Source organism: Lynx canadensis, chromosome B4 (assembly GCF_007474595.2).
Source record: "Lynx canadensis isolate LIC74 chromosome B4, mLynCan4.pri.v2, whole genome shotgun sequence".
NCBI classification, from domain to species: Eukaryota; Metazoa; Chordata; class Mammalia; order Carnivora; family Felidae; genus Lynx; species Lynx canadensis.
In genome coordinates, this window is record NC_044309.1 from 5,906,264 (window position 1) to 5,919,532 (window position 13,269).

Here is a 13,269-nt window from a genome sequence, read left to right on the forward strand (position 1 = left end):
ACTATACAATTTTACTCATATGTGGAATATTTTTTTAAAAAAACCAAATGAATATATAAACAAAAAGCAGAATCAGGCCTATAAATAGGGAGCACCGATGGTTTCTAGAGGGGTGGAGTGGGGAGGGGGATGGGCAAAATGGGTAAAGGAGAAAGGGAAGTCTAGGCTTCCATTTCTGGAATAAGTCACGAGGATAAAAGGTACAGCACGGGGAGTATAGTCAGTGGTACTGTAATAGTGTCCTAGGCCGACAGATGGCAGTTACCCTGGTGGTGAGCATAGCAGAAGGTACAGATTTGTCGAATCACTACACTGAACACCTGAAACTAGTAAGACATTTGAGCGTCAACGATACTCAAATGAAAAAATCTAAAAAACCCAAACCCCATAAATTGTACAAAAATAATATTTGAATTGTGACGGGCAGAGTGATTTCTCGTCAGAACAAAACCAAAGACAAAATCAAAAACCAAACTCTCCAGATGCCACAGGCTAACCTTTTGGAAAAAACGAAGTCGTCGTCTTTTCTGACAAGGTCTCTTGATCCCCATGGCCGATCCGACCACGTTCAAAGGCAAGGCCAAAAGAAGAGATGAAAAAGAGGCTCTCAGGAGGCAAATGTCAGTGAGGCCCGTGCTTAGAGAGAACGAGCTCCCGGAGACCCATTAAGTGGAAAGCGGCTTTGAGAAACTCAGACATTCTACACTTCAAAGGTTTCTGTGACATTTGAAAGGTTTTAGATCCGGAGCAAGTGCCATTCTCACTTGCAACTAAACAGGAGAGGAATCCGGGCAGAAGGGAAATCAGGATGATTTGGACCTTCTCCTCAGCTTGGTGCACATTCCCCGTGGCTGCAAGGGTGGAGTCCGTCACGAAGGGAGGTCTCTAAGGGAGGGAAGGGCCAGCCTGGTGGGATTTGGAAACCCACGATTTTGAGCTGGAAACAGCTCATTGGAGGTTCTCAGCTGCCGAATCGGGTTCCTCCTGCATCCACAAACGCCACTCCCTGAGACGCCTTTTCAGTACCACCCCATAGGAAATAACACACACTTCTCTGTCCCCAAGTCTCTCTCCCCCCACTTCGCCCTGCTTCGGTTTTCTGCCCAGCACTCCTCATCATTATTCCTTATATTCTAGTTTGTTCCATACCTCTCTCCCTCTGCTAGAGTAGAAGCTCTAAAGGAAAGGCATTTTTCTGCCCACTGGACACTAGGCACTCCATAAATACGTTCTGTGTGAGCCACCCGGGATGGCTCCCCTCAATAACCATCTTTAGAGTTCATTGTAAGATTGTGCAGACTTAATCTATCTGTATTCACTGGAAATAACCAGGGTTAGCAGTGCAGGTGCCATGTTCGACTTGAGCGCACCAGTAGATTTTATCACCCCCATTAAGTCCTCACATCACGTCTTCAACCCATTTCTCCTTTTCTTTGTTCCTTTCGCGTATGTGAGAAAATGGCGCAGTGAAATGGACTACGAGGGAGGAGACCTGGGTCTCCCCCTGAGTCGGTCACTAATCTCATACGCCCTTGAGGAAGTACTTGGCTTGGCTGGCCATCAGTTTCCTGAACTGTAAAATTAGGTTGAACCAGATGACTCTGACGTTTCTGGAAGGACTTGCTTCCTAGTTCACACAAGGACTTTCCTCCTCCCCCACCCCGAATACCCACTCAAGCTTACCTGATTCAACATATTCTTTGACCAGCACAGCACAGTAAGGGTTAACAGCCTCTCCCTGACATGGCTGGCAGGACCCACAGTCGAAGTTGGACAAACCAATGCGAAGAAACGGTGACATGGTTGCTCCCTGCAAAGTGACAAAGACATATGCTGTTGGGGGCTGTAAAATATGTTATTTTGGGTGTCCCATTCCCACTTAACCAGCGCTTTATCACTGACAGCTCAGAGGCTCAAATGGCTCAAGGATCCATTTAAGCAAATACTTTTACTTCCCCTTCTGCAAAGGACATTATTGGGCTCACCCCAAACCCCAGACTGACTAGCCAAGGAAAGAGGCTTCCCGACGTCTGCATTACTCAACCTTGTCAGTTAGAACTATAATTCCACTCCTAATTTAAAGGGGTTACACTTAATAGTTGCAAAAACAGGCAAGAAAAATTTCCAACATTTTATTTCTTCTGTTAAGCAAGCAGGTACCCAAGAAACAACCCACAATAATAAGAAAATGAGTTTAGAAAGGGTGAGTCTATTTTAGTCACAAAAATATGACACCACAAAATTCTTACGTGGGCTATTTATGTGTGTGATGCACTTGGCTCTGAGCATTTAGCAGCTGAACTCTATTTACTTCAGACATTTCAAAAAGGTCTACTTTCTTCGCGGTCATATATGCGTGTGTATATGTACATATATGCACATGTATATACCTCCATATAAAATAAGCCTTTGAACATTCCAAAGCACTTAAAAAAATCCCAAATCATTGCCCACCATAAAAGAATGCCTTATCATCTAAGGATAAATGACAAAAGCCAAATTACCAATAATTATGCATACCTAGGGATATGAGGGGAAAGCCATCATAATGTTGGCGAACAAATTCCAGGATTCTAGTCTGGTTCTTCGTCTGCTATTCCTTCATGTCCTTGTTTGGACACTTACCTCAAGTAACCACCCCTTGCCCCCACTTTTCTTTCTTTTACCTACTTTTCCATGAGGTCCCATTAATCTGAAACTACCATCTGGTATTCAGTGGAAAAGTTACGTCTTTGCTTCTTCTCTCTTCTTGAACTGTTCTCTCCTCAGTCTCTTAAGTAAGCCAAAGATAAGAACAATGAAGCATTAGCTGTCCTTTCTACCTTTGTAGAAAGAAAGACAAGTCCTCAGAATGATAGGACCCCACATGTGAGCGGCAATGGCATAATCCCAAATCTGGCAGGGCCATTCAAGACTGCTGGTTCTCTGAAGTGCTGGGTGGTCTTTGAGTGTTTTCTGAACCTACAGAGAGAGATTAGGGGCTCTTGACAACTGCTGTGAACTTCATGGATTCTAAGAAAGTCTCAATCGCCCACAATTTAGCAGGGTTTAACTAAAGGACACGGTTGTAAAATCATCATATTTTTCAGGTGTCCTTAGTCTCTGAAATACATTCCATATAAGTCACACTGTTGAAACGGTCACCAGATGACTTCTAGATGTGTCTTCAGGGGCCCCCTTCACCCTCTGACAGCCTCCGAGGTTAGTATTCTTGGACGGGAGCCAGGCTAATGACTGACAGCTCTCTGGAGAAAACTTCCTTGACAACAGCCCCTTTCCTGGGTCACGTAGGTCTTCTGGACAAATCTATACTTTTCTGCACTAATAGGAAAGATCGCCAAGAGTGTCCTCATTTACAAGTGTTTACCATACGTGGACCCTCTGAAGATTTCCTCAACATGAGTAAAGTTAAGTAATTAATTCTGAGTCTGGAGGGATCACTGACTCATAAAGCCTGAGTTACAACCACTGTGACCTTTAGTGACGGATGTGTCACTTTGCTATTTCCAGGCTGGGCTCAGAATTCACAGCAGCAACTCAACATGCACCTGGAAAAGTCTGTCCGGGGAGCAGACAGAAACCTCTAGGGTGATGAGGGTTTCCGGATGCAGTAGGGGAGGGAATCATAGCGGAACCCCCTTCTCCTCCAGCACGCCCTGCTTAGCTGATTTCCTAGCCCACCAGCCACCCAGATTTGCTAGCCCTAGCCCCTCACCCATGAGCATCTTGGCATTTTACCCCAGGCATGCATCTGTTTGCTGGCCAGGCCACTGCCTCACTTTTTAAAGGTCTAGTCACAGGGACAGGACCTGACATTTTCACATCTAGAAGACAGAACGGGCATCTGTGTGCTGAACCTAACATGTTTGCTCAGGGGTGCGTGGTTTGTTTTTTAATATTTTTTTTAATGTTTATTCACCTTTTGAGAGACAGAGACAGTGTGTGAGCAGGGCAGGGGCAGAGAGAGAGGGAGACACAGAATCCGAAGCAGGCTCCCGGCTCTGAGCTGTCAGTACAGAGCCTGATATGGGGCTTGAACTCACAAACTGTGAGATCGTGACCTGAGCGGAAGTCAGATGCTCAACCGACAGAGCCACCCAGGCACCCTTAGGGGTGCATTTTTTTAAGGTAAAAGGCAGCATTTCATTCCTGAGCTACTCAGAGTTTTTCCCCTCCTGTAGCTTCAATGTGAAATGTGATCATTATGAAAAATAAATACACAAATCGTAAAAAATCTTCTCATAGTTCCACAGCGGAAGCAAGTCGCTACTACTCTTTTGATGTATTTTCTTTCGTCTTTTTTTAATGAACAGGTTTTGTGGTTTTGTTTTACATGCTTTGCTCATACTGTGTTTACGGGATTATATTTGGCTTTTTAATTTCACATCTTGCCAGGGGCGCCTGGGGGGCTCAGTCGGTTGAGCGTCCGACTTCGGCTCAGGTCACGATTCACAGTCTGTGGGTTCGAGCCCCGCGTCGGGCTCTGTGCTGACAGCTCGGAGCCTGGAGACTGCTTCGGATTCTGTGTCTCCCTCTCACTCTGTCCCTTCCCCCCTCTCAAAAATAAACATTAAAAAAAACCCAATGCTTTAATTTAACATTTTGCCATAAAAATTGTCCAAGGTAGTATGTTATCTTTGTAAACATCCTTTAACTTCTTGCACCATCTTCTAATGACCTGTTTTACTAAAGTCTTGTAGTTAAATGTTTAGACACATGTTTTTTCATAATAGAAATAATGCCGTAATAAGCACCTTTTTATAATTTTTTTAAATTAGGAATACTGCATCAGTGTAGATCACTAGTGTTTTCAATATGACTAGATCAAGTGGTATTACTATTTGTAAGTCTTACACATTTGAAGACAATAATAAAACAAAGTCAAAGAAAATATCTAGAGTAACTACAACAGACAATAACTGTCATTCTTTATAATAAGCATACACAAATTTGAAAAAGCCAAACAAAATAAAAACCACCTATGACCCAAGGAATTAAGTGGCAATAACACAAACTATACCAAATATTAAAAAAACAAACAAACATAGTTTCAATTAGTTATGTGGGAAGATGTTCAGCCTGTGAGCGCTTTAAGAAATGCAAAATGGGGGTGCCTGGGTGGCTCCGTCGGTGATCCCACTTCGGCACAGGTCGTGATCTTGGGGTTCATGAGTTCGAGCCCTGCATCAGGCTCTGTGCTGACAGCTTGGAGCCTGGAACCTGCTTCGGATACTGTGTCTCCTTCTCTCTCTGCCCCTCCCCTGCTCATGCTGTCTCTTTCTCTCTCTCAAAAATAGGTAAGCATTAAAAAAAAAAAATATATATATATATACACACACACACACACACACACACACACACACACACACTAAGAAATGCAAAATAAAACAAGATACTATATAATTGCATTTACAGGACATTCTTGAAAAGACAAAACCGTATGGAGACAACAGTGGTTAGCAGTGGTTTGGACAGAGGACAGGGGGTTATAAAGATAGAGCATGAGTAAGCTTTGGGCGTGGGGAGGTGACCCTGTAGTATAGCCTGGTCACGGTGATGGTCACAGAAATCTAGATTTAAATTCACAGAATTATATAGCAAGAACAGCTGTCAATTCTACCACGTGACCATTTCAAGACCAAAATTAAAAAATATGCTATTGGCATTTCAAGGCATGGACTATAAATTCAGAGGTGATATAGATAAAATGCACACCGGTATGGACAAAAGAATATACATCAGGAAACTAAGAATTCATACAACAAAACATTGAATTAAAATCTAAAGTAATCATGAGTAGCTTCGATTTATTAGAGGGAAAATGTCAGAGCCTTAAAAAAAACAAATGGCTTTTACTCTGCTATTGAAGCTCTCTTGAAAGTTTTTGCCTTTTGGAGCAAATAACTGAGAAAAGATAATATTGGAATTTGATAATGCATATTCCTTGGGGATCTATTAATATTCAACTCTTCACAAAACTCTAACAATAAAAAGAGTTAAACTATTTAAATATAAAACACGACACAATAGCATTTTTTTTAAGCCACTGCAACTAGCAAATATTTTTGAAATGCTCTTACCTAACACTGGCAAGGGCAACACAAATCGCACCCTTGTAAACAATGCTGTTGTGAATGTAAATTTCCGCAATCCTGTTGAAGGCTCGCACACGTGTGTGTGTGCATGGGAGCACCAAGATGGTATGTAATAAGCATTCAAGGATGAAATTAACATGCAAGATTTTTGTCGTCAGACCCTCAACCTGCCGGGTCCAAGCAGAACTCAGGGTCCTGCCTTTCAAATGGGCCCCGTCTATTTCACCAGCTCGGTGACGGGTACCGTGGCGCTCTGCCCAGCACTCGGATGTCACCTTTCCCCTCCTGGACCAGAGCTGGTTTGCCTTGCCCCTTCCTTCCCCTTCCCGCCCCACTTGCCTCAGCGTGACTCCAAGTCACCACAACTTACCTGTTGCCCTACCCAGTCCCGACACCTGTCTCTCCCAGTCAGATCTCCACGCTGCAGCCCGAAGGAGCTTAGTTAGGACCATGCGGAGCTACTGCCATTTGTCCAACGTGTCAAGCTGTTGCACGGCTCTGGGCTTGTAGCAATACCGTTCCCTCTCCCTGGAATGCTTTCCTATTTCGTTCCATCCTCCCTCTGCACCCCATCCCTACTTCCTTCATCTTTCAAGCTCCTGCTCAGTCCCTACCTCCTCTTTGAAGCCTTTCTTCCCTCCGCCTCCATCATCCTCCCTCCTCCCTCTGTCACTTCTTGGTGGAATCCATTCAGTCCTCCAGGCTCCCTGCTCCCCCCCCCCCCCCCCCAGCTCCTGGGGCATGGCTTTCAGACAGCGCCTGCCATGTTTATTTGCCGTGGCTCTGTCATTTCCCATTTCCCAGTGGGGTAGATGCCGTTGCTCCCATGCTCTTTCTCTTGAGCCTCCAAATTTGGGGGGCACAGCAGAGCCCCACCAGGATTTCTCCTGCTTCATCTTTGAGGTACCATGTTTGTCACTCAAACCATAGAAGTCCTTCTGGTTTCATCTAGCAAGACCCCTCCAGAGTCAGTGCATGTGGGTGCCCTACTACGAGACCCAAGTTGTGATAAAGGGTTTTCTCTATTGCCACATTCCTTTGGACATTCCAGTCAGCTTCGTGGGACTGGGGAGGAGACCTGGTGCTCACATTGCCAGATTTCCCTTTAACACTTTATTAGATATATTGGGTCACACTGGTCTTCCCAAATAAGCAGACTGCGGGCTCTGAGAGCAGGGACCAAGTCTTAGTCATTCACGCACCTCCAGGGCTGATCCCTCTGTCTGATAAGTAGTAGATGCTCAATGCATTTTTGCTAAGGAACTTGATTTTCAAAAGCAATGCTTTATATAATCTCTTAATCTTCATGCTTATATGTATATATTTTAACCTGCAAGGGTATGGTGTGGTCCAATCAAGCAGCAGGCAGTATTAGAGGAAGTCGATACAAGAGGCATATCCCAGGCATTGTTACAAAGACCCGAAGCCATTGTGGACTCAACTGCAGGAGTTATTTAGTGTCCCTAAGCCTGTCTTCTCATTTGGAAAGGGTAATAATACCATCACTCATTTCAAAGGGCTACACGGACGGAATGGGCAAATGCACGGAGGCGCTTATGACGGCGCTGGCGCAGAGTAAACTCAAAAATGTTAGCTGTTATGATTATTATTGCAACTCTGATATATTTTCCAAGGGACTCTACTGACTTTATTAGTTTGTACCAAAAATGGGCAGGAAGAAAAGTAGAGACCGTCTGTTAGAAGCACATCTTGGCTGAATTATATGGCCTCCCTCTGCACTCTGCCACCGAACTCCCATAAAAACCCACATGTATCTCTCCTAGAGCACTTATTACCCTGTGATAGAGTCATCCCGACGCGAGCACTTATCATGATGGACAGTCAGGATGCCTATCCAATCTTCTGTGCTTTTGCTATCTCAGCTGCGAAATCTCATAATATGTACTTTAAATTTGCAGAGAATCTTTACTCTTATGACTCAATGTTTTCCCCTTTAAGCATGATCTCATCTGTCTTTAGCAGGTAGCTTCGAAGCCAGCAGATGGACAATATCATTGCTCAGCGGCATGGTTAAGGTCACAGACCTCAAGTGCTGAACTGAGAATTCCGGACTCCCTGGGTGCTGACTCACCTACTTACCCACACTGACTCACCTACCACAACTCAAACCTGCCAAATGCTTTCACAGTGATGTTAAGGATTGCCACCACATAACAAAAGCTGAGGAGGAGAAGTTCCACAGAAATAGAAAGCAACAGAAGTTCTATATACTCTCATCAGCAAAAAAAAAAAAAAAACAAAAAAAAAACAACCAAAAAATAAGACTTCTCTTTCTTTGCAGCATGTGAAATAGGAATGAGCATACATATCTTTATGTAAATGTTTTTAATGTTTTTAATTTTTGGTGGGGTGGGGAGAGAGACAGAGCTCGAGCAGGGGAGGGGCAGAGAGAGAGAGGGAGACACAGAATGTGAAGCAGGCTCCAGGCTCCCAGCTGTTAGCACAGAGTCTGACGTGGGGCTCGAACCCATGAACTGTGAGATCGTGACCTGAGCCGAAGTCAGATGTTCAATTGACCAAGCCAGTCAGGTGCCCCTACACTTCTTTATTTAAAAACAAAAGTGTGGACAGCATCTGTATTGTTATAACCTAGCAGGAGGTATCTCGGTGACAGAGGGAGAGTCTCACAGAAACAGCAAAACCTCAAACATGTAGAAGAGAGAACACAACCGAATCTGTAGTCAACCCAGGAATAGGACAAAAAGCACTCAATAGTTTCCAAGTGGGTCACCTAAGCCCAAGTTTGGGGAATTAAACATCAGGCAGATGTCGGCAAATGAAGTGGCATCTGTAGCTTTTACATCTCTTTACAGATAGAAAAGTTTCTCGGGTAAAAGTGATCGCTGTAGAAAATAACCTACAAATTAAGAATTACTTGCCTGGAAATGGGCAGAGAAGAAAGGTGGTAATAAGAGAACCATCAAACGAAAAGCATTCTACCCTGGTACTAAGACTTCTACAAAGTAGTACAATATAATAAAAAGAGTCAGATTACATATTAGCCTCGTGGGGCATCTGAGTGGTTCAGTCGATTGAGCGTCCGACTTCAACTCAGGTCATGATCTCATGGTTTGTGAGGTCAAGCTCTCCATCTGGCTCACTGCTGTCAGCTCAGAGCCCGCTTCGAATCTCCTGTCCCCTCTCTCTCTGCCGCTCCCCTGCTCACACACTCTCTCTCTCTCTCAAAAAATGTATAAACATTTTTTTAAAAAAGGAAGAAAAAATAAATATTAGCCTCTTGGCCACACATGTGGTCTCAAAAGTGAATTAGAATAAGAAGCATGACCTGAAGATAATATTTTAAAATAATCCCTAGAGCATCAGCTGCAAAGACCAAAGAATGTAAGCCTAACATTCCACCAGCTGTTAGAAATGGTCAGGAAGGGGATTTGTTAACAGAGCTGGTACTGCCCGCCTACCTAAAAACATTAACAAGACACCCCCTCCTTCAAGTGCTAGCGACTGAACTGTGTCCCCCACAAATTCACATGTTGAGACCCTAATTAATTTAACTAAGGTTAAATGAGATTGTGAGGGCAGGACCCTAATCCGATAGGATAGTGTCCTTATAGGAAGAAGAAGAGACACCAGAGATTTCTTTCTCTTCATGGTGTAGACACAGTGGGAAGGTGAAGAGAGCTCTCGTCAGACACCAAGTTTGAGGACACCGCACTCTTGGATGTCCAGCCACCAGAAACATGACAGCTCCCCCCCCCCATCTGTGGTATTCTATTGTGACATCCCCAGCAGAATATAACTAATATAACCAAAAAATAATGTAGAAACAAAACAAAGATCGAAATATAGAAAATGAGCCACCTGGGATGTCATTGTGCATATTCTGACACTAATTTTATTTTTTTTTAATTTTCTTAGTATTTAAAATTTTTTTATGTTTATTTAGTTTTGAGAGTGAGTGAGAGAGAGCAAGCGAGCATGAATGGGGGAGAAGCAGCGAGATAGAGGGAGACACAGAATTCAAAAGAGGCTCCAGGCTCTGAGCTGTCAGCACAGAGCCCGACGCGGGACTTGAACCCATAAACCATGAGATCATGACCTGAGCTGAAGTCGGATGCTTAACTGACTGAGCCACCCAGGTGCCCCCTGACACTAATTTTAATGTGTGACATGAACATTGTCCACTAAAGCTTAGCTCTGATCAAATTATACCGATACTCAAGAAAACTGTCCCAGTCCCTGCTGAATTAAATCGTGGCTTCTTAACCCATTATTTCAGAGCCTCTACATGTTGGCTCCCACTGCCCCCTTGCCACCACCTCCCAGTCCCCACAGCATGCCTCTTAGTCGTATCCTGACTTCTCTGTTTGCTGGGTACATCGCAACCATCCATCTTGGTGGCTATGTAAACTAGTCCCTCTGTTTGGAATGCTGTGTCTTCTCCCCCCCCTTAAAAAACTGCCATCCCCTAATTCTTCTCATTTTTTCGAGGACCTCACTTACACACTGCTTCATTCAGAAACCCTTCCCTGCTCCCCACAGAAAGAGGAGTGGTTTATCCGATGGGTAAGTTTTAGACAAGTAAATGGCACCTGCCCAGCCCAGCCTCTTCTCTCCCTTGGGGGGAATCTGTGGACTTTCATAGAACATGTTTCTCCACTCTTCTCTGCCATAAGCAGGGTGGGACCCATCTGCCTCAGTCCTGGAAGACTGGCCATTGTCCAGCGTGGCCTCTGACACCATGAACAAAGACCAACCTATCGCTTGAATATTTTAGCCCATATCCACCAAATCCAGCCTCAGGTTGACTTTTTTTTTTTTTTTTTTTTTTGCATTTCCCTGACTTCTGATCGCTCTCTCCATTTGTTCCAAACACAGCACAGCCTAGTGGAGGTATTTATTGGCTCCCCCTACAATTCACATGTATGTGAAGAGTCCATAGTGTATATATGATAGCTCATATTATTCAGTTTTCTCAACAAGTCTACAAGGTGGGTATAATCAACTCCATTCTATGGCTAAGAAACTGAGGCTTCAGTGGGTGAGTAGCTTGCTGAAGGTCACAGAGCTAGCACATAGCAGAGTCTGGATTTCAGCCTTGGTTGCTAAGCACCTCCACCCAAACTAGCACATTATTTCTTGTTAGAAAATGCCTTTTAAGGTTAGGTCAGGAAGGAAGTGAGAGCATGGAGATTTCCCCATAGAATGGTCTCCATCTGTTCTCCCAGCCTCTAATTAGGAAGGACGATTACAACCACCCACATGGGCTCTCTCAGCAGGCCTCCATGCTGCCCTACTTGCTTAATTATCTTAGGTACCAATCGGACGCTTCTCCTTGTCAGTACCTGCGGTTGAAGGATCTTTCTACCCCATAGCTGTGAAAAAAAAAACAGGTAATATAATTGGAGTTGAAGTTCCTTGGAACAACGTAAGCTCACATCCAGAAATGAGGTCAACGCTGCAGATCTGAGTAACTTCCCCAGGATGTCACCAGTGTGTGCTCTCCCATCTCCTTGAATCTCCCTTCATTCACACTGTCAGAGATGGCAGATTGGGATGAGTGAGGAATTCCAGGGCCGGGGTCTAGAACAAAGCTAGCTGACTGCTTCACGTAACGTTGGGAGGGACTTGGTCTCCTTGGCAGGATTTTCTAGCCACAGTTAGGTAATCACTGAGTCTAAAGATGCTGCCTCATATAGGAGGCACACTGAATTTGTGGCTCTGTCCCTGTGTCAAGATTTACTCTTAAAAGACAGTCTTCAGCACACACACACCCCCCACACACGCACACACTCACACACACACGCAAAGTAACTATATGAAGTGACGGGTATGTTAATTAGCTTGACAGTGGTCATATTTCACAATGTACAGGTACCTCAAATCACCAAGTTGTATACCTTAAATATATCCGATTTTAGATGGTCAGTTACCTCTCAATCAAGTTGGGGGGGAGCGCGGAGACAATTGTTTCTGTGACTGTCCCTTCCTGGCAACCACTAGGTCTAAAGAGACACGGGATACTTTGTAATCTTCCTAAGGCACTAGAGTAAGAGGGCTTCCTGCCAGGTAGGTGCTCAGTGAGGAAAAGTACACCACCTCAACTTGGGGTGCCAAATCGGAGCCAGGGCCCAGGGCACTCGGGTCAATGGGCACCTTGACTGAGAAGGTGAGTGTGAAATTCTTGGACACACAGTCCGTCTTCCTCTGGCCTTTACGTGCCAGTGGACACAGAGGATGGAGACACACGGATGGGCAAATGACACTGCCATGGCATGAAAGCCAGCTTTTCCAACTGCACCATCTTCAACAAATGACTGAACCTCTTTGTGCCTCTGTTTCCGTATCTGTAACATGGGGAAAATAATAGATGTACTTCATAGAGTTGTTACGGGGATTACATGAGTGGATTTATGGGAAATGCTTGCGATAGTGTTTGGTGGAATCACATGGGACGTTCCCAAGGGATCCTGATAAAGTCTCCCTGATGAAAATTAGCTGCCAGTGACGGTGACTTGTTCAACGGACTATGTCCTACACCTAAACTACTGGCTAAGTAACGAAGCGACATACACCATTTTGTGTTTTATCATTACTCAGTAAGCGTTTGCTAAACCTGCCTGCTCTGTACAAAGCATTGTTCTGGATCCAAGAAGGAGGTTTTGAGAGCCGGGACTCCACCTGCTTGCCCTTCTATCCTGTTAATAAAGTGATGTGGCCAGTTAACATGGGCTTTGCGTTAGAGACTCAGAAGACAAGAAATGGCAACATAGGCTCCCACTCCTGGGAGCACCAGTAGCAAAACACCCCTGCCCTCCCAGGGCTGCTCTGATACCACACCCCACTTCCTCCTCAGGGTGTGTGACACTTTTCAAAGAAAATACAGTATCTGGTAGTATGACCACAGCAAGCGGAAATGGCAACGTGCAGTCCACAGACGAACTAAGAGTTCTGCACAGAATAAACATACAGGGAACCCTCCAACAACAGGCAATGCTGCTTTGCATTACTGCCCATCACATGAGGAGTTTCCCAGAGAAGGGGATGGGGTGGACCGGGGATGGGGACCACGAGAAGGAGAAGAAAGAGGCAGAGTGGGGTCAGATGATCTTGGGTGGATGTGTGCGTGTGGATCTAAGGGAGTCGCCCACATCTTGTTGCACAGAGAAATGTCCCCAACTTAGGAATGAGTGGG

General features: G+C 44.7%; 1 protein-coding gene across 2 annotated transcripts in view; it reads right to left on the bottom strand.

Moving 5' to 3' along the window:
- PRKCQ (protein kinase C theta) overlaps nt 1-13,269 on the bottom strand; it is a 217,588-nt gene that overhangs the window by 160,565 nt on the left and 43,754 nt on the right. Inside the window, exons 1-2 of one of the 2 annotated variants that reach the window (XM_030321045.1) lie at nt 2,521-2,543; nt 1,684-1,810 (exon numbers count right to left, since the gene is read on the bottom strand). In XM_030321045.1, coding sequence (XP_030176905.1) covers nt 1,684-1,801 — 118 coding nt within the window. In that variant the 5' untranslated portion in view covers nt 1,802-1,810; nt 2,521-2,543. Of the gene's footprint in view, nt 1-1,683; nt 1,811-2,520; nt 2,544-13,269 lie in introns of those variants that run through there. The other variant, XM_030321044.1, reaches the window with a different exon arrangement.